Source organism: Charadrius vociferus, unplaced genomic scaffold (assembly GCF_000708025.1).
Source record: "Charadrius vociferus isolate BGI_N301 unplaced genomic scaffold, ASM70802v2 scaffold600, whole genome shotgun sequence".
NCBI classification, from domain to species: domain Eukaryota; kingdom Metazoa; phylum Chordata; class Aves; order Charadriiformes; family Charadriidae; genus Charadrius; species Charadrius vociferus.
The window spans coordinates 414,915-434,169 of record NW_009646404.1 but is presented as its reverse complement, the minus strand read 5'-3'; the positions used below and the strand labels follow the sequence as shown (position 1 = coordinate 434,169).

General features: G+C 52.7%; 2 protein-coding genes across 2 annotated transcripts in view; one reads left to right on the top strand and one right to left on the bottom strand.

Moving 5' to 3' along the window:
* Positions 1–8: 8 nt before the first annotated feature.
* On the top strand, positions 9–6,247 carry NTHL1 (nth endonuclease III-like 1 (E. coli)). Its single transcript, XM_009894677.1, has 5 exons — positions 9–122; positions 2,246–2,416; positions 2,976–3,135; positions 4,939–5,044; positions 5,738–6,247. The coding sequence occupies exons 1-5, from the start codon at positions 48–50 to the stop codon at positions 5,859–5,861; spliced, it is 636 nt and encodes a 211-aa protein (XP_009892979.1). The 5' UTR covers positions 9–47; the 3' UTR covers positions 5,862–6,247.
* Positions 6,248–9,543: 3,296 nt separating this feature from the next.
* SLC9A3R2 (solute carrier family 9, subfamily A (NHE3, cation proton antiporter 3), member 3 regulator 2) overlaps positions 9,544–19,255 on the bottom strand; it is a gene marked incomplete at its 5' end in the record, with an annotated part of 39,173 nt that continues 29,461 nt past the window's right edge. The window contains 4 exons of the mRNA XM_009894996.1: positions 9,544–9,702; positions 13,231–13,293; positions 13,946–13,989; positions 16,858–17,011. Coding sequence (XP_009893298.1) covers positions 9,544–9,702; positions 13,231–13,293; positions 13,946–13,989; positions 16,858–17,011 — 420 coding nt within the window. The remainder of the gene's footprint in view (positions 9,703–13,230; positions 13,294–13,945; positions 13,990–16,857; positions 17,012–19,255) is intronic.

Sequence of the window (19,255 nt, the reverse complement as noted above, 5' to 3'; positions counted from 1 at the left end):
CCTGGGAGCCAAGGGACAGGCAGCAGCAGCTGGAGCGCATCAGGGAAATGAGGAGGAACAGAGATGCTCCCGTTGATGAGATGGGGGTGGAGAAGTGTTACGACAGCAGCGCACCTCCGCAGGTAACAACACCCTGCTGCCCTGCTCTGTCAGGCGGGCACATGAAAATACATCCCCACTTCCACAGCCCCCTTGTTGTTCCTCCAGTCATCCTCATGTTGCCCCTGGATATGTCCCACTTTGGGTGTCTCCAGAACAGAAAAATAAACGCAGGGTGTATCAGGATTCTAAGCTGGGATTTGTTCCACAAGAGGTTACTGCAGAAGTGTGCATATGAGAGATACCGTTCATCCTGCTCGAGGAGGAGAGTCAGCTGCTGCCTCTCTGGTGCCGGGCTCATTGGCTTCAGACAGCCCTTGTGAAATGGCAGTGGGTGTTTTCTGAGATGTTCTCTGCTCGCATTCAGCCCATGCTGAACATTAGAGACCAACTAGCAAACACAGCTGTGTAAGGTCCTTGTCCTCTGCTTAAACTGCTGCCAGAAGAGTTAGCAGGCTGAACCAAGAGTAGGAGCTGAGGCAAAAATAGGATGATTTTGGACTTGGGAGTGAAAACCCTGAGAGCGTATTGTGGCAGTGATGTCTTCTGGGGCAGGCTGGCAGGGCATAAAGGCATGTCCCTTTTTTCTTAAAAATCTCTGTACAAGTCCAAGAAAAGTATCCAGCAAGATGGCTTTGTAATATAGTGGAAAAATAGTATGGAGAAAAGGCAAGGGGAGCCAAGAAAAAACTTTCCAGGCTGCTTTTATGCTCCTCAGAGCAGCACATAAGCGTAGGCTGGCTTCCTCCCCTCTTGCAGTCTACTTTTAAGGGGATACTGGTTGAAAGGAAGGGCCATGCTGGGATGGCAATGTGCTCCCCAAGCCTGGGAACACAATCAAAGGCCCCAGATGACACCTCCCTCCGAGGGGACCGTTTGCACCAGTACAAAAAAACAAAGCTGACCGAGGCCATGGTGCGGCACTGGGACCTGGGGCTGCAGGGCTGCGCTCTCCGGGCACGGCACTGGTGTGGGAACATGGAGATAACCTGCAGGCGGGCTCGACGGAGCAGCGGGAGGCATGTGCTCCACAGTGACCTGCTGGGCTCTGAAGGAGGGGTCTCGAAGACACAGCTGCACAGCTTCAGCGTGTGTAATGCTGTCCTTATTGCTGGCCTCGTGTCTTGGGCTTGGATCCATGGGGAAAAGGGTTGGCTTTGACTCCAGATACAGACAGCATCACACACTCCACAGTCATGTGGGCTGGCACCAAGTGCAGCTGTGGGGCCATGGGGACCACGGTGCACAATACGGAAATAACTGTTCTTCCCTAGGGAAGCAGGGTTGTTGCTTCCGAGGGAAAGTGGATGTTGTAACCCTCAGCACAGAGCAGCACTCCGCACACAATTTCCATGCACTCAGAGATTATCCTACTTCCATGCACTCAGATTTTTTTCTGGCACACCTGCGATTTTGTAAACTTTGTTTGTAAAAGAGCTGGAGAAAGGATTGTATCCCATGTTATCCTGGGTCAGTCCAGGTTAGTTGCATCATCCTCCTCGTTCTGGTGGGGACAGAATCCCATCTGGAGAAAAATCAATTGAAAAAAAGGAGGTGAATGGTCTGGGCTAAACCCTGCATGATAGCATCAGAGGAACATCTGGGTTTAGTGCTTCATCTCCCAGTCTCTCTCATCCCAGTTCTTTAGATTTGGTTTTGTAAGGAGCTCACTGGAGCCAGATACCTGGTTCCTATTGAAGCCTATTGGGAAAGGGGTGTCATTTTCAAAAGCTGCTTTAGAGCAGAAGTTGTATGAAAAATCATTGGGCGTTTGTACTTTTACGTCCTCTGGGGTCTCCTGAGAATCCCATCATCGGGAAAAGTTTTGTCTGGCCCTTTGCGGCTAAGCACTGGCATCTTTGGGTGTGAGATCCCAGCAGACAGTAGCTGCTCTCTTCCCTTTTATGCATACTGACTGCTTAGGTTGAATGTGCTTCTTTTCTCCCTTTATTGTGTGGCAGAATTAAAAGGTTATGGATTATTTCTGTTGCAGCCTTCCAGTCTCTTGTACATGGATATGGCTGAACCAGGGTAGGTCCATATTATGCAATGGGCTGAAGATGATGCTGGGTGGGAGAACCGAGCCCTAGAGGCAGCCAGATCCTCTCAGAGATCTTGGGGTGTCTCACTGCCTCCTTTCCCCCAGGTTATGCGCTTCCAAGTTCTGCTGTCGCTGATGCTGTCCAGCCAGACCAAGGACCAGGTGACATCAGCTGCCATGCTACGCCTGAGGCAGCATGGCCTCACAGTCGACAGTATTTTGCAGATGGATGATGCGACGCTTGGGCAGATCATTTACCCTGTGGGATTCTGGAGGGTAAGTGCAGGATCGCAGCAGCACCTGACGTGAATGTAGAGGAACCCCTCTACCGTCCTCTGTTCCCATGCAGCTGTCTGAGACAGCTCAGAGGCCCAGGAGAGGAGCGCAAGGCGGGTTCAGGCTTGTCCTTTGCAGGCTGTACTCGTGGCCAGTTGCTGAGCTGAAAGCAGGTGATGAAGGCAGGAGGTGGGCGTGAACCAGCCCTGCTCTTGAGAGACGCACCCGCAGCTGGTATTCAGCCTGCGGCCGTGCCCTGCGGTGATTTTTCCCCTGGCATCAGGCTGTAGGCTGTGTTTTACACCAGTTTTAGCAATTTGTATTCACAGCAAGATTGTTTGCTGCAGTGCCTGAAGTGTGCAGGGGAGGTTGGAGCTAATCTGGTCTCGGTATTTTCCTTTCAAGGAGAATTCAGACTTCGGTCTCCCCTCCGCAAACTCCAGTGTGTGGCCTCACGTCTAACATATGCTCAGGAGTGGTTTGTTTCCTGAGCTATTTGTCTCTTTTTCCTGTATTGGAGGGCAACTTGGATTTTTTGCCTTTCCCCTTGGTTTTCCAGAATAAGGTGAAGTATATAAAGCAGACGACAGCCATCCTGAAGGAGAAATATGGGGGTGACATACCAAGAACCGTGGAGGAGCTGGTGCAGCTGCCAGGAGTTGGGCCCAAAATGGCCCACTTGGCCATGAACATTGCCTGGGACAGTGTGTCTGGGATAGGTAGGTTGGACCGTGTTTTCCCTGTTCCTCTCCTAAATCCCGCCTGATCCATTCCCCAGGCAGAGGGGAAGCCTTGCAGCTGGGTAAAATGCCTGCCCTGGGAGCCTGATAGCATCACTTCACTTTAGTCATCTGCAGAGTATTTGGGTGGGTGAAGGATGTGACCCTCAACCACTCACAGCAGATGGATTGCCATAGGATTTAAGCATGGATCCAGCTACTGTTTTTTCCCCAAATTTGATAGCAGAAATCCCCAAGGGCAGTTTCTCCCTCCGCTCACATCCTGGGAAGCAGTGCAAGTATTGCCTAATTGGGTAGGCATCCAAAAAGATGTGCTAGCAGAATAATGCTTTGAAATCTCTTTGGTGTCAAGTGAAAGAGAGGTGGGGGTAATTTTGTGATTTGGGGATAGTTGTAGGATAGTCTGACATTATTTTTTTCCACAGTTGCTCCTGTTCAAACAAATCTCACTTGGGATTTTTGGCAAGCCGTAAGAGGGCAGAAGCAGGGCTTAGTCAAAGTTACTGTTTGAAACCAGTAATTCATGATGGATTGTGGAAAGAAATGGTCTCAGGCAATCTGTAGCTACGGAATTTCTGATCTATTTTAGTTCCTGCGGCTGGGTAATAGGTGACCACAGGTATATTTGTTTACTTGCCATGTTTATTGAACAGAGAGCCTAGGGGAGTGCACAGCTGTACCCCGTGGAGCTGTGTGCTGTAGCAATGATCGTCTGGGAGGAAGTCTGCGGTGGAGATGGGCGCAGGCCAGACCCAGGGCAGGTTCACTCCTGCACGATGATGCTCGTTTGGGGAGCGTGGCTGGCAGCAGAGCTGCCCGCAGCAGCCGGCAGATGGGGCTGGACAATCAGCTGCAGGGTCCAGGCGAGCTGCCCAGCCTGGGGGCCCCTGGGGACAAATTAATATTCCAAGTGTATTTGCTGCTTAATGGAGGAGCCCTGGGAAAGCTAGGAATGGTGCCACCTGATGAATGACTGCCTCCGCAGCGAGCACGCAGCCCAAGGTCAGTGCGGACGGCAGCTGACTCCTGCAGCCCCACTGGTGACCGGCAGCGGTACGAAATGTGGCTCTTGCGCTCGATTTGACAGCGCTTGGGGTCTGTTGTTCTCTCCCTGCTGTGGAGGAGGGAAGTCTAGAGGGAGCCAAACTAGCCAACTGTTTTCCAAATAATTGTGTGCTCAGTTTTGATTTAGGAGGCAAGACTCAGTCTTCCTGTTTACAGCAATTTCCTGGGTTTTGCCCAATTAGCCATAGAGACAGGTTTATCGCTGCTGATCTAACAATAATATACTTTGCATTCAGAGCTTTTTAGCTCAAAGCACTTATAAACATTCGTTTAAGCCTCACAAACCCTCTTGTGTTGGTAGGTATTATGAAATGTGTTTTCCATCTGGGTAAACTAAGGGGCAGAGATTGCAACTTGCGTAACATCAGCTGAAACACAGGGAGGAAGAGAACCTGGGACAGGCTGCCCTGTGCCTGCTAGATCAGAGCACGCGAACCTTTGAAGGAAGGCTGGGTCAGATTGTGCGAGCGTGTCGCTGGCTGCGTGGTGTGAGATAGCCATCCCGTCTTGCTTTTGGCTCCGAGCCTAGGAAGAAAGCAGCACGTTTCTTCTGCGAGTGAGCCTCCCCTCCTCTTCCACCCGCCTGTTCCTGCTGGCCCGCGGAGGAAGCCCGTGCAGGGCGCTGTACCTGGTGTGCCGTGACAGGCAGCTTTTGGCTGTGCTCTCTCCGTTCAGGTGTGTCTGCCCTCACCTAAACTCTGGGCTCTCCCTTCCTAGCTGTGGACACCCATGTGCACAGGATCACAAACAGGCTGAAGTGGGTGAAGAAGGAGACCAGATACCCCGAGGAAACTCGGGTGGCGCTGGAGGACTGGCTGCCCAGGTGAGACCTGAGACCCCAGCCTGCTTCATCCACATCACCCCCCTGGAGCTAGCTGCAGGAGCTGAGCCATGTCTGCACACAACCCTGCTTATACCATTTTCATTGACTGCTTTGGGTCTCTCCTCTCTATGGGGGACTAGTCTGCGGGTGTTTCTCTTCTCCTAGGGACCTGCAGCAGCAGCAGCTCAGCTACTTGGTTGTTTTGTGGCTATCAGATATATCGATCACCACTAGTGCAGCCAGGTACCTGGAGGTCTTGATGCCTGATTCTTGCCTTGACAAATTTACCATGACCCAAGCCAGGTGCTTTTCTACACAGGCCCTCGCTGAGCCTAATGGCTACAGCAATATCAGACCGTGGTCCGATTCTGGCCTTCGCTGATGCTTAATCTTCAGTATCAAATGCCAGCTGACGGGTAGGCTGTTGCATGTCTACATCTGGCACATGCCTTGGCACAAGAGAATGACCGCAGGCACTTCATGTGTCTGTCCCCTGCTCCCCACCCCAGTTCAGAGGGATCAGGAAAGGTTAGAAGGGCTGTTCTTAGCAGGAGGCTGGGACCCGCCTCCAGGCGCCTTGGGAAGCCAAGAGGAACAGGCAGTAGGCGAAAGGGATCCATTTAAAAGCACGTGCTGTTCTTTAATCCCTCCGAGCAGCTGTATCCGAAAGCTCGTGTTTTCTTCTCGTTGCAGGGATCTCTGGAGGGAGATAAACTGGCTCTTGGTGGGCTTTGGCCAACAGACCTGCCTGCCTGTGAATCCTCGCTGCAACGAGTGCCTTAATCAAGACATTTGCCCAGCTGCTAAGAGACGCTGAGGGATCATCCGGTCTTCGTAGAGCAACAAAGCCGCTTCGGCTCAGCAGCAGCCCAGCGCTGAGCCCTGGTAAAGCTGTGCTTTGCACGGGGCTGGCTGTGTGACTGCAGGGAAAAGGGAGACTGCAGCAGCCAGCTCAGCATCTCTGGGGAGGGAGCAGCCGCTGGCAATGGCTGAGCTCTCGAGAGGAAAAAGGGTCTTTCAAAGCTCAGCAGTCCTGCTGTGTCAGTGCTGAAGGCTCCAGCCCCCGTGTGAATGCCTGAGCGTGCCCCGGCGGAGCAGCAGGCTGTGCTGCGTCAGGAGTAGCTGGAGAGAAATGCTTTGTCCTAGGGGACTCGCTGCTGCTTGTAACTACACATTTAATAAAGGTGGTGGGTAATTTTTTCTACCCGTGAGGTTTGCTGGCACCTGTGCAACACAGGGCAGGGGGAAGGAGAGGACGGGTGACCTCACCGAAGTGTAAGACCATAGCAACCAGATCTGCTAGCTGAAAGCAGGCAGCGTGCGACCTGCCAAGCCGCCTGCCCGGGCAGTGAGGGGCACCACAATGAATAAGGTACAACCAAAGACGATCAGAGGAGGCCACCGCCTGGACAAGTGACCTTTGGGTGGTGGTAGCAGAGGAGCAGCGGGTAATGCAGAGCTAAGGGGGAAGCAGGAGACAAGCCAGCATCGCTCTTGGTTGTGTGCGTGCCAGCAAGGGTTACAGTAGCCACAGGAGCCAGGCTAGCATGGTGCCTCAGAAGCTGACGGAAGGGACACCACCACCGTCTCTGTTTTGTTCTTCAAAGAAAGGGCAGTGCTGACTTCATTGTAGAGCTTCAAAGGAATAATTTCAGCTACTCTTTAAACAGGCAAGGGAGGAAGTGAAGTTTATAATGTGCTAAAGAAGGCTGTAATTCCGCTCTGAAGTTCCCTACCAAACAGATGAGGAACGAGCAAATAAGTACTCGGTACATGGGAAAACGAAGTTTATTACTGACATTACAGTGTACATTATGTTTTTACAATGCAGCTGACAGCCTTATACTGTATTGATTTTTTTTTTCCAAGTTAAATGTACAGGAACTGAATAATTGCTACTGAGCTACAAGATGTCTGAAATACAATAAGTGCTTTAACCAGGAGCAGTTTCCATGGACGAAACAGAGATTAAGATTTTAAAGTCTTATCAGTACAGATTTGCACACCTGATTTCTTTTGATCTGCGTTCAAAACTACATGTTCTTCCCCCCCACCCACCCCCAGCTACAGTGGTCCAGTCTTGAATGAGAAATGCGGTATTTACAAACGGGTCTTTGCTCTCTGACATGCATCGGAGAGTGCGACATTTAGGTCAGTGTAATGGGGAACGCTCTGCCCTGCGCAGACCGGGGCACTGCCTGGGCTTTGGCTATGCAGGCACGGGAAGCAACGTGCATACCATGAAAAAGAAGGGCTCCTTCAAAAGATTACTGATGTATAGAAGCAAATATTTGGGGGGTGGGATGGGGCGCAAAAAGAGAGCAGGTAATTGTCTTTGAAGTGGAGTAGGAAAGAGGTTGTCTCGTTAATGGCAGAGTCCTGGAGGGGAGGCAAACCTCTCCGCATCCTGAGCCATCATCCTCCTGCCGCTCTCGTCACCGATAGCCAAATACCTGCACCAGGTTCTTCTCCAAAGTCATTATTTTTCAACCTGTTCAGCCCATCAACATTCCTAAAAGATTACTTTCGTAAAAGAGAACTCATCTCCTTCACCCCTGAGGCTTTCCATGCTCTCCTGCCAGCCAGCTATCAGCCATGGGCATCAGCTGCTCCCCACGGCGACGCCAAACATCCTGGCTCTTGCTGTTGCGGTCCCCCTGCCCCACACCGACCCACTGCTGTGCTGAGCCCCAAGCCGCTGCCGAGGAGAGCAGTAAATTTTATAAGGCACCTTTTAGCTCATTACTTAGGAAATACACACAGACCCGTTACGATATCCGTAGCGCAGACTAACCCAAAGGCCACAGGCTTGTAACAGCAGTGCTGGAGTAACACGGGGCAAAATCACAGCCAGGGGTTTTAAAACGGTCACCGATGTCCAAGTGATTGCTGCCATTTGCTTTTAGCTGGGGAAACTGGTTTTGTACTCAACTGTCCTGTTGTGCCCAGTCTCTTCCTGCTGCTGCTTCGGCATTTGAGCCAAAATACCAGGCAGCCACCATGGCTGGGCTTGGGGGGCAGCTGGAGCGTGGGAGGGAGGGGGACCCTGTCCTGGTAAAACACCTCTGTCTGCAACCTGAGCGTGTTGTAGTTCAGCTTAGTCATCTTCCATCATTTACAGCCAGAGGCAAGTAATAAAGAGGTTAAGCGGGCTTAATTTGTAATGTTTTAAGGATACATTTTTGAGGTTCTAATAACAAAACCAGGGTGTTTTCAAAGGAGACCACAGAAAGCCAAAGCAGCTGCCCCTCCATCACACCACTGCCTGCTCCGCAGCCACCCCCACGGAGACCCCACGGCTTCAGAAGACACCCTCCGGATGGTAAGACAGAGACTCAGTTATGCTCACAGGCTGGAGGCATCACATACCAGCAGCCCAGAAGTAACAAACCAGGCAGGATCCGGACCCTGCTCCAGGACCCAGCACCCAGGCACAGCCACAGCTGAGCCCCACTGCCCCAGCGCCAAGCCCACCGCTAGAGCTGGATCCCCTCATTCCTCCCTGGAAAGGGATGCTGGGATGTGGTTGCTTCCAAGAGTCTGTCCAAAGAGTTTTTGTAGCATCTCGTGGCTCTTGCCTTCTTGCAAGGCTGCCGGAGCTGGGCCGGCAGCACCGCTCCTCACACCGTGGGGCAGGACCGACCCCGCTCCCTGCCTTCCCCCGCCGCTCAGCGCTGCATCGACGGCTGCAAATGGCGAGGCCTGTGGCATTCGGGCTGTTGGGTTTGGGTTTTGTTTTTAAATCCTGCCCTCTCCCCTCCACAGAGCTGTCGGGGATGAAAAAGGGGCTTTTATTGCCAGGGCAGAAGTCACTGGTGGGGAGGGAGGTTCCTAAACTAACTGGAAACATATGGGACTTCATTTAAAAAAAAAAAAAAAAAAGAAACAAAAACAACAAAACAAACTTCTTCATTTCAATAGCAAAGCCAACAAGAGCGATTCACAGCCACTGTCCGTTTTCCCATCGTGTGAGTAGTTCACGCTGCAGACGGGGTGCCGGGAAGGGGGTGCCGGGTACACCCCACCCTGCGGGTCCCCACCACGGCGGGGGCACGAGGCTGTAAGACGTTTGCACAGGGGCGCAGAGCATCCCATGGGGCTCAGTCTGGGACACCCACAAAACCAAAACAAACGCCCCATTAAAAAAAAAAAAAAGTAATAGAAGCCTAAATGATGCAGGTAAGAAAAAAGGGTTAAACTCTTCCAGTCTTTTCTCATAGGAACAGGGGACGGCGGGCAGCCAGAGCCAGGCTGAAGAGCAAGCAAGAAAAGGAGCTTTGGTCACATTTGTCTTATGAGAATTGCTGGTGAGTAACAATAATAATAATAATAAAAAATAAAAAAAAAAGGACTTTAAAATACGCCTTGTAAAAGCAACCAGTGAAGAGCAGAGCACAAAGCATCTCACATGGACACTGAAGGACAGGGCGTAGGCACCTCAGAAACGTCCAAGCTGGGGCAGGGGCAGGAGAGCGACGGACGGCAGCCACCAGCAAGGCTCAGAAATTGCTGAAAATCTCTCGCTTCTTGTTCCAGTCCATCTGCGGAGCTCTCTTCTTCACCCGCTTGGCCCTCACCTTCTCCTTGGCCTCAGCAGCTGTTGGGCTCAGGGTCAGCCCGCTCTCCTCAAACGGGTCTTTCTTCTCCGCGTCTCCATCCTGCGTGCAGAAGGGAGAAAAGATGTCAGCCCGTGGCAGCATCCCCCGCACCGCCGCGAGCATGGCCATGGTGTCCTGCAGCGTTTCACCCCACACGGCCCTGGGAGAGGCGTTTCCTCCAGCGTGTACGATAAACAAATGCACAGGGGTGGGTGGGTTTTTTTTTTTTTGGAGCAGAAGGTCAAAGTCCCTCCCCCATGCCGTTGCTGTGGTTTCACTGGCGGCGGCAGCATCCGTGTGGCCACAGAGTTAATTACTACATTGCGTTTTGTGGGGTTTCCCCCCGCCCTCGCCTGAGGAACGTGTGGCTGCCACAGCTGGGAAAGCTGAAACACAGAAGCTGCTGCCAGAGGGAAAACAGGCTGCTCCGCTTGTCTGCTGGGAAAATGAAAAATAAGCCCCTGGTGGGGGCTGAAAGCGGGGACGAGGGTACAAACAGGGTGAGCCTCGGGGCTCGCAGGGAGGGTTATGGCAAAGCACCCCCCGTGTTCGCCTGCCCAGGGACCCGTTTGCTCCCAGAGCACCCGTGGCCAACTGAGGCAGGGATGGGGCTGCGTGGGAGGACAACAGCGCCTGTGTGCCCAGCTGGCCATGCCCAGCACGGCCACCATCAGATGCCAGTCAAGGCAGTATTCGCTTCGGAAACTGTACGGAAAACAGCATCTTTCCAACTGCTTAAGAAAAGTACTTTTATAATAAGAAAATTAAACTTCCCTCTCTAAAGTCACTGCCACTGCGGCAATGTGTCCTCAAGCCAGGAACCCCAGGTGCCCCTCCACTAACCCTGACCCTCTTGTTCCTTCAGGAGGTGAAGGATGGCCGCTATGTCCTCAGGGTACAATTAAAGTCCTGGCCAAAATGCTTTTATTCCATTGCATCCCTGTTAGGGACAGACCCAGCACCGTGTCTCCAAGCCCCTCAAACCCACAGGTCTCAGAAGCATCGTCCCTGCCTGGACTTAGAATCCTAGAATTGTCTAGGTTGGAAGGGATCTTTAAGATCACTGAGTCCAACCATCAACCTAACACTGCCAAACCCACCACTAAACCATGTCCCTCAGCACCACATCTACCCGTCTTTTAAACACCTCTAGGGATGGTGATTCAACCTCTTCCCCGGGCAGCCTGTTCCCATGTTTGATAGCCCTTTTGGTGAAGAAATTTTTACTAATACCCATCCTAAACCACCCCTGGCACAACTTGAGGCCATTTCCTCTTGTCTCATCGCCTGTTACTTGGGAGCAGAGACCAACCCCCTCCTCGCTACGCCCTCCTTTCAGGGAGCTGTAGAGAGCCGTAAGGTCACCCCTCAGCCTCCTTTTCTCCAGGCTGAACACCCTCAGTTCCCTCAGCCGCTCCTCATAAGACCTTTTCTCCAGACCTTCACCAGCTTTGTTGCCCTTCTCTGGACACGCTCCAGCACCTCAATGTGTTTTTTGTAGTGAGGGGCCCAAAACTGAACACAGCACTCGAGGTGGGGCCTCACCAGTGCTGAGTATAGGTGGACGATCGCTGTCCCAGTCCAGCTGGCCACACTATTCCCGATACTGGCCAGGATGCCAGGACTTGGTTCATCAGAGCTGGTTTCAGCAGGCTCCATAGCAGGTGCAATCTAAAGCTTTGGCTTCATCCATCACATCCATCACTGAGGCTTTCCCAGGTCTCAGTGCCGGGCAGGGTGGAGGTGCCCGAGGAGAACAGCTCGGGGAGACGCAGCTGTGCCCTGGAGCTGCACGGCTGCGCTCCGCGAGCACCACACTCATGTCAATAGCGGGCAACCCTACAGAATCAAGACCTTCGGTTTTAAGGAAACATTTTAAAGCCTGCCTACTCACACTGCTGCCCTACCACGCAGTCGAAACTCCAAAATGATGATTTCACAAACCCTCCTGATAACCATGGGCAGGTCTTCCACCAGCACTTCAAGAGAATGGCTCCAGCTTTGCTCTGGCTTACAAGTGCAAACTGACCCAGGTGGTGGCCTGAATGAGCACCTCAGGCTACGAGCTGGGGGGCAGAGCCACAGGCAACCCCCCCACCGCTCCCCAGGGACTCTGGTTTCCAGTACAGTGGTGGGACAGCAATCTCTGAAACAGCCCAAAGGTGACTCCACGGGAGGAACCGCTGTGCTTGGGCACTGGGAAACAGCCCAGTTTTCCAAAGGCAGCAGCCATTGGATGGGGACATGTATTATTTAATGCTCAGAGGGAAACAGAGATGCCAGACTGCAGGCGTTTGGCCACAGCTCTGGGACACAGCTGGCGTTCGAGAAGTTTTAGAGGCTCTGGGTGCTCAGAGGAGACTGTGTGAGCACTTGCTGTCATCAGACTCCCACTCCCAGCAGTCTTGGGAGAGCACAAGCACTGAGAACCAGCAGAGACCCCACAGATCACCAGCATGGAGACATTCCTCTATTTTTAGCAGAGCCTCACGCTAAAGATAATTTTTTGAGCGCTTTAGGAATCCCCTACTTATTTTAAGAAAAAAAATTGCTACATTAATAACACTGACAGAATACCCATCTATGCCTTGTGTTTACTTTTGGTCGCTTGTTCACCTTGCGCAGCGAGCTCTGAGGTGTGCCTCTTCTCTGGCCCTCTGCCGCGGTGTTCAGCCAAGCTCCACCAGAGAAACAGCCCCAGCCCTGCAAGGTCACCAAATCCACGTTCCTCCCATCTTGAGCAGCTCCTTTAAACACTGTGATAAATTCTCTGTGCTCCAAGCTAAAAGTATTTCGGCTTCTATAAATTCTAGCCCGCCTTGTTCCTGTTAGCAGCACTGGAACATCACAGCTCCGCTCCTCCCGGCTTCCCAGCCTCACCTCCTGCCCTGTAGTTTGTCAGTATAATTACACTTAAGATCCAAAACTCTCGTAGACATTCTTTTATCTTACACCTCTTTTCAAACCATTCGAGCACGAGTCGCTGCCCAACGAGGCACCAATTAACTTGCTGCCGTTACCCCTTGACGTTTTCCTCTGCTTGGTTTGGGGCAGTGCCACCTCCTCCCCGAGGTCACGATGCCCGAAAGGATGTGCACACGCGCGTCCTCCCAGAGCCAGGACAGAGCACGCATCCGCACCTTTGCAAAACTCGTCTGTTAATACGGGACATCTACTGCTGCTGCTGGCAAAGGCCACGCGACTCCCACCAGATTTTCTGTCCCAGGGACAAAGAGGGGAAAGAACATCTCTGTGACAGCAGTTCATGCTGCTACAGGACACATCACTCTGAGGGTCCCAAGCCCTTGACTAGCCACCCAAAGGAGTTATCGATCCGTCCCAGCAACACGGTCACCTCCACGGTGGAACCAGAAGCTGCTGACAGCTCACGGCTCCATTTCGTGCACATCTACAGCGCAAGGGATGAAAGAAAACGCCAGATTTTGCTCGCTGGATGGATACAAGCGTACTCAAGGCTGCGAGACAAAACTGACAACGCACTGAAAGACATGCCTCATGGTACCGTGTGGCAATGCATGTACCTACAACACTATGTAAAAGGGAAGGGGAATGTTTGGGGGGTTTTACCTCTGATTCCTTTCCAGGACTTTGAAGGTCACTGTGAGATGAAGATGTGGATCCTCCATTCAGCTAGTGGAAATTAACACGTTAGTCCAGTTTGCACAAAGACACAATTAAGGAAAAGAAAAAAAAAAGCTAGGCAGAAAAATGCTCCAGCCCAATGGGGTCAGACATCCCAGACAGAGACCAACGCCTGGCGTGTCTAGGGACAGGAGCAGAGCCTGGAGGGAAAGGTCCTGCCAAAGGGACCCTGCACACACACACACGGGAGGTCCCTGGGATTTGCCAGCAGAGATGCCACTCTCCTGCATCCCCTGGACTGGGCAGAGCACACTCCCCATCCTGCCAGCGCTGGGCAGCTGCTCACCTCCTCCCTCTATCACTGGGAACAGTGATTAAACGGGGCTGAAACCAGCCTTGTTCAACCCCTAAATTAAAGCTGCAGCAGGAAGCAATTAAAATCAGCCAACAGCGGTTAAGCTGAGCTAAATGAGCCTTGGGGACATTGTGAGCATCCCTCTCTGCTCTGCAGGCTGGCAAGTCATCCCGACAGGCTCACATGTCACAGGAGGGAGCAAAGGAAAGCCGGCATGCCAGGAGCATGGCTTCTCACCCCTGATCCCTCTTGATTGCTCCAAGACGTTCCCCTAAACTGAGCTAACCCGGGATGCTGCCCAGCCACCCCGGCCATCGGGGCACCCTCGAGCAGGCAAGTACTCACCTGAGTCTGTGCGGATCCATTTGTCATGGGCTGAGGTACCACTCCTAGAGACCACATAAAGAAAATACGTGGTAAATACACTCAGCTGGGATTGCTGGCCTCAGGTCCAGGCAAGCATCCCTCAAGCAACCCTCACCCGGCCATCCCAAGCCTGCTTTCTCCCTTGCCCACCCCACCAGCTCAGTGTGTCTTGTCTCTGGACTGTGCCCTATGCTGCTTCTGAGCCCACACAAAAGCCTGTCCATCCCCCTTCTGTCCTTCTGGAACCAAATTCTTTCCCACTCCCCTGACTTCATAGAATCATAGAATAGTTTGGGTCAGAAGGGACCTTTAAAGGCCACCTAGTCCAACCCCCTTGCAATAAGCAGGGACATCTTCAACCACATCAGGTTGCTCAGAGCTCCGTCCAGCCTGACCTTGAATGCTTCCAGGGATGGGGCATCTGCCACCTCTTCGGTCAACCTGGCCCAGTGTTTCACCACCCTCATGGTAAAACATTTATTCCTTATATCTAGTCTAAATCTTCCCTCTTAGTTTAAAACCATTACCCCTTGCCCTATTGCAAGAGGCCCTGCTAAAAAGTTTGTCCTCATCTTTCTTTAGGCACTGAAAGGCCAAAATAAGGTCTCCCCTTTGCTCGAGTTCACTCTGTTTTCATCAGAAAACACCTCCCAGGAAGGGAACCAAGTAATTTCCTTCTACAAGCACTAAATCCAGCACACTCCTGGTTTTTTGACTAAGTAATTTTTCTCCAGAAGCTGTTTAATCAGAAATCTTAAAAACCAACCCAGCATTCTTTGCTGAAATCAGCATCTTGATGGTGTCACAACAGCATGTGGCAAACAACCCGCTCCACGGGTACCCTGGCTTCCCCCCCCTCCTCACTTCCAACTATTTGCACTCATAGTATTCCACACAACGGCAAACGTTATGTAGATAAGCTGCCAGTCACTGAGATCAAGTCATGGCAAAAAGCATTACCATGTCTCATCTGTCCCAGGCTAACAGATGTGTTAATTGTGACGGGATTAATAACTGAATTATGTCGAGCATGAATGCTTCTCGGGGCAAAGCCCTCACTCTGTGTATCTTTCCAGCAGAAGACAATGATGTGGATGCACATCGCTGTGTAACCCGAAATCCAGTGAAGCAAGAGCAGCGCACGGCACCAAATGCGACTTGCAACTGCAGAAACCCAGGGCAGCTAATGGCACAGCTCCAAAGCCATCGTCTCCCTGCACCACGTACAGACACGGCTGGGATTTCCAGTACAAAACAGGGCACCTTTGCGTTTAAAAAAATAAACTCTAATCATAATTTTGAGCGTGCTAGTGCAAAAGTCTCAGTTATGGTGCTGGGATCCTTGAGTATTTTATCGTACTGAACATCAGACTCGTGTTTACAGTATGATAAACTGAGCAATGGTCATCAAAGAAGAAAGTCAGCTCATAGCAGAAACGATGCTAAAATCTCTGGTATCATAAGAAAGATAATGTTACTTAAGTGAGAAGCAAGCTTCAAATCACAAGCAATATTGAAGTGGAACTGGACTTTTAAAAAAAAGTAATTTCAAGATTTGGCTTGTGTGGAAATATTTTTGTGTTTCCTTAATCCTGAAAGGTGTGTAGCTCTTAAAATACGCTCATTGGCTAAAACACTGAGGTGCTTAGGATCAGCGGTAAGACTTCAAAATTGTAAGCCTGAGGTCCAAGCAACTTGATTAAAGAGTTCCATTATTATTTCCTCTTATCCTGCCAACCACAGAGTTAACCAGAGCACTTTGTCATCAACACACCTACTGTCACCGGCCAGGCAGACCCAATTCTCCATCTCCGACGAACGCGCCGAGACGGCGTCGCCAGCTGTGGAGCCGAGGCAGGGGCTTGAGCACCCCCCCGACCCGCACCCCCCGGGGCGGCCGGTGCCCTGGCTGCGTCCCCACCCCGGGGAACAAGGGCTCCTTTATCGCTTCTGCCAGCAGACAGCTCTCGCCCCAGCTCCTCCTCGAACCGACGCGGAGCATCTGACACCGCTTTCGCCCCGTGCGCTTCTCTGCATTGTTTGACCCATTTCTTTGGACAAAAATCTCCCCATTGAGCATCGGAGGGAGCCAGGGTGCAGATCAGATAAGGAAGAGCTGTATTGGGAAACAGAGCTCGCCATTCAGCCGGGGGATGGCAGGACGGGCCGGGGAGCGCCCTGCTCCCTCCCCATCCTGGAGTGGCAGCACAACAGGTTGGGGAGCGGACAGGCAGCTTTCTCTGCCAGGTTTCAACAGCAAGGAAATAATTTCCTGCAACAGCCGCCCCTGTGATCGCTGTGGCGTGAAACCCTTCCCTCTGCGCGCACACAGCGTTTGCTTTGGTATTTCTCAATGCACCCACAGGCTCCTTTGCTGGAGCAAAGAGAGCAACGGGGCATTTATTGCACTCTCCCTCCCGAGACCCCAGCTCAGCATCCCGGGCAGACCGTTCTGTTCCCCCAGACCCTGCAGGGTCCACCCGCTCCAACACCAGACACCCCATCTCCCAGGGTGCGGGTGCAGCTGAAAATGGATGGGCTGGAGGAACGGCTGTCGGAGAAGCTTCCCAGCCCCAACCAGACAGACCGGTCCGCACCTGAGCATCCCTCACCGAGCACCCAGCTCCCCCCGAATCCCACCATGCTTTGTCTCAGCCACTTTCTGGCAGCAACTTCCCATGTTAATTATTCACCATGTAAAAATAACAAATTGGGTTTTGGCTAGATTAGGAAGTATTCTCACTATGTATAAATAGCTGGGTGGTGCTCAGGAAACTACTGAGGGATGAGACAGAAGGGAAACATGACTCTCCCCCACTTCTGAAATCCCACCCATGACACGGTGAGTCACGGGAACGGCATAGGGTCACCCAGGGAAAGCAAGATCTCACCTTTGGTGTGTTCCTCTGTGGGGGTCACCCCCAGCTTCTTGAAGTAATCATCTGTTTCGGGGTCCACCACCAGGAGCCTGGCTTCGTTCTCTCTGGACTTAATGTGGGAAACCACCTCTGAGTGCCGCAGGCCTTCCACATTTATGCCGTTCACCTGCAAAGTGACAGCATCAGAACCCAAATCTGTGCCCACCACAGGAGAGATGCTGCTCCCAGCTCACAGACCCCCACCCCCGGAGCAGACTTCTCATCCCCTAAGGGATGGGATTTTCCTTTTTTAATTTCCATTGGGATGACAGGAAGGCTACAGGCTTCCTCCTTCCCCCTCTCAAGCCAGCCATGGTCTCCTACCACCCCCTGCCTGCCTGGTGCCTCTGCCAAAGCATCCTTCATGTCCCTACACACCTCCGCCTGCATCCTGAACACGTCCATCAGGAATCACAGACCCCAGACTCCACCATCACCCCACCTGCCCAGGTCCTGCCAAAACGCTCTGGTTGCCCTCTTTAGTGATTTCAAACTCAGCCTTCACCTTGGATGTGCCCCAGCTATCTCAGGCTGCCTATGGGGTGCAACCATGTGCACAGGCAGTGGGCTGGGTACCACCAGTGTGTCCTGCTCAGGCAGCAGCAGCATCACTGGGCCATTATTCATCACTCCATGATAGAAAACTGTGGAATTCCTACGTCCCCAGCAGGCGAGTCCCCGTGTCTGCTGCACGGATTCATTTCTCCCTTCCCTGCGTGCGAGCCGGGACCTACCGGGGAATGTGATCCTCTGCTCCCGATTGTTCCCCGAAGCGAGGGGACAATTGTGATTTCGAGGCATTGTTCGTGGTAGGGAATGAATCACCCTTTGTCCCGCAAGGGAAGGTCTCTGCACCGCCCGGCCCCTCGCTGCTGGACCCGCTTTTGTTTGATAAACTCTTTTCAGTGCTCCAGCCCGTCGCCAGCAAAGCTCAACCCACCCTTCATCGCCCGTTCCGCCTTTGGCATCTGAAGGCGCCTGCCCACAGGACAGCAGAGCGATGCGCTAGTTCAGCTGGGACGGAGAAGGGGAGAGAATGCTGGTGGTACGGAGAGCACTAGGAATGGAGTAAGCTCCTCGTTTTAAAAAGAGCTGCTCCGTTCCTACAGCTTTCTGAAATGAATCAAAGACTTCAAAAATCTACCCAGCACAGAAAGGCCTTTGTTAGGAGAAGTGGACAACAGGTTTTGTTTGGTTTTTTAAGCCATACATAACGTTAAAGCTACATGTTTTGGATGCACATTCTTTTACATTCCTGCCCTCCCGTAGGGCCACAGCTCTCCAGGTATCACCACCATCAACACATTTTTATTGCTTCTCCACCTGCAGACAGACAACTGCCTTCTCCCATGCTGGAGCCCGAAACACAGAGCACACCGATGCCAGAGCTGGGGACGGAGCCCAGGAGTGGGGTAACCCCATCCCGGCAGCCCCCGGGGAGCTGCGCTACACCAGCGTGGCATTGCCCCAGCAGCACCCAGGACGTTGCAGCCCATCCCAGGGACACAGGACAGCAGATGAGGCTGGTCCTAGCCCAGCCATGGTCGCTCTCGCTGCAAAGTCATGGCTGCATGGCAGGGGGGACGAGCAGCTACCTCCTCTGGGTTGTGCCGAGGTTGTCGGGGGGTTGGAAACCCTCCTTTGGCAGCCCCAGCATGACCCGGAGGTGGTGGCTGCTCATTCCTACTGCAACAGGACAACACTTCAGAGCCTGAGCTGGGACAGCTCCAAACTTTGGGTTCCCCTTTGTGTTTCGGAGGCCTGAACACAAAGCTGGGGCAGAAACAGGTCCTGAAGGACCAGGACACGGCCACAAGGGCTGGGATGGAACCCCCTCCCCAGGCTTTGCATCTCACTGGCTGCCTCACCTGCTGGGCTTGTCACCCCTCTCTGTCCCCAGCAGCGTCCTCCTGCCACTCCAGGTTCCCCCAATTCATGCTCAGTGCTCACCCCTGGTTGAGCTCAGCTGAGCTGCACAGGGCTGCTCTCCCCCCACCCCAGCACCCCCAGCCCACCCAGGGCAGCAGGGTTGGTGGGCATCAAATATTTATCGAAGCCCCAAAGAGCGGGTAGGGACAGGATCGGGTTTCTGAGCTCGCTAGCTCACCCCTCTCCGCTTTGTGTGTGCCAGGCACTCTGCCAAGCACCAATAAATAAATAACACAACCCCTCGCCGTGACACCGCGCTGCCGCCGGCACCCCGCTCCCGGCCCCACGCTGCTCCCGGCATTAAACTTTCAGGTACCGGGAAGAGGCAGCAGCTCCCACTGCCCAGGGAAAAATTATCCACAGGGCTAGAAAGCAGGAGAGTGTTTCGGTTTTAGTATTTTCCCTACTCGCCCGGCTCTGCAGGATGCGAGCGTTTTCTTCC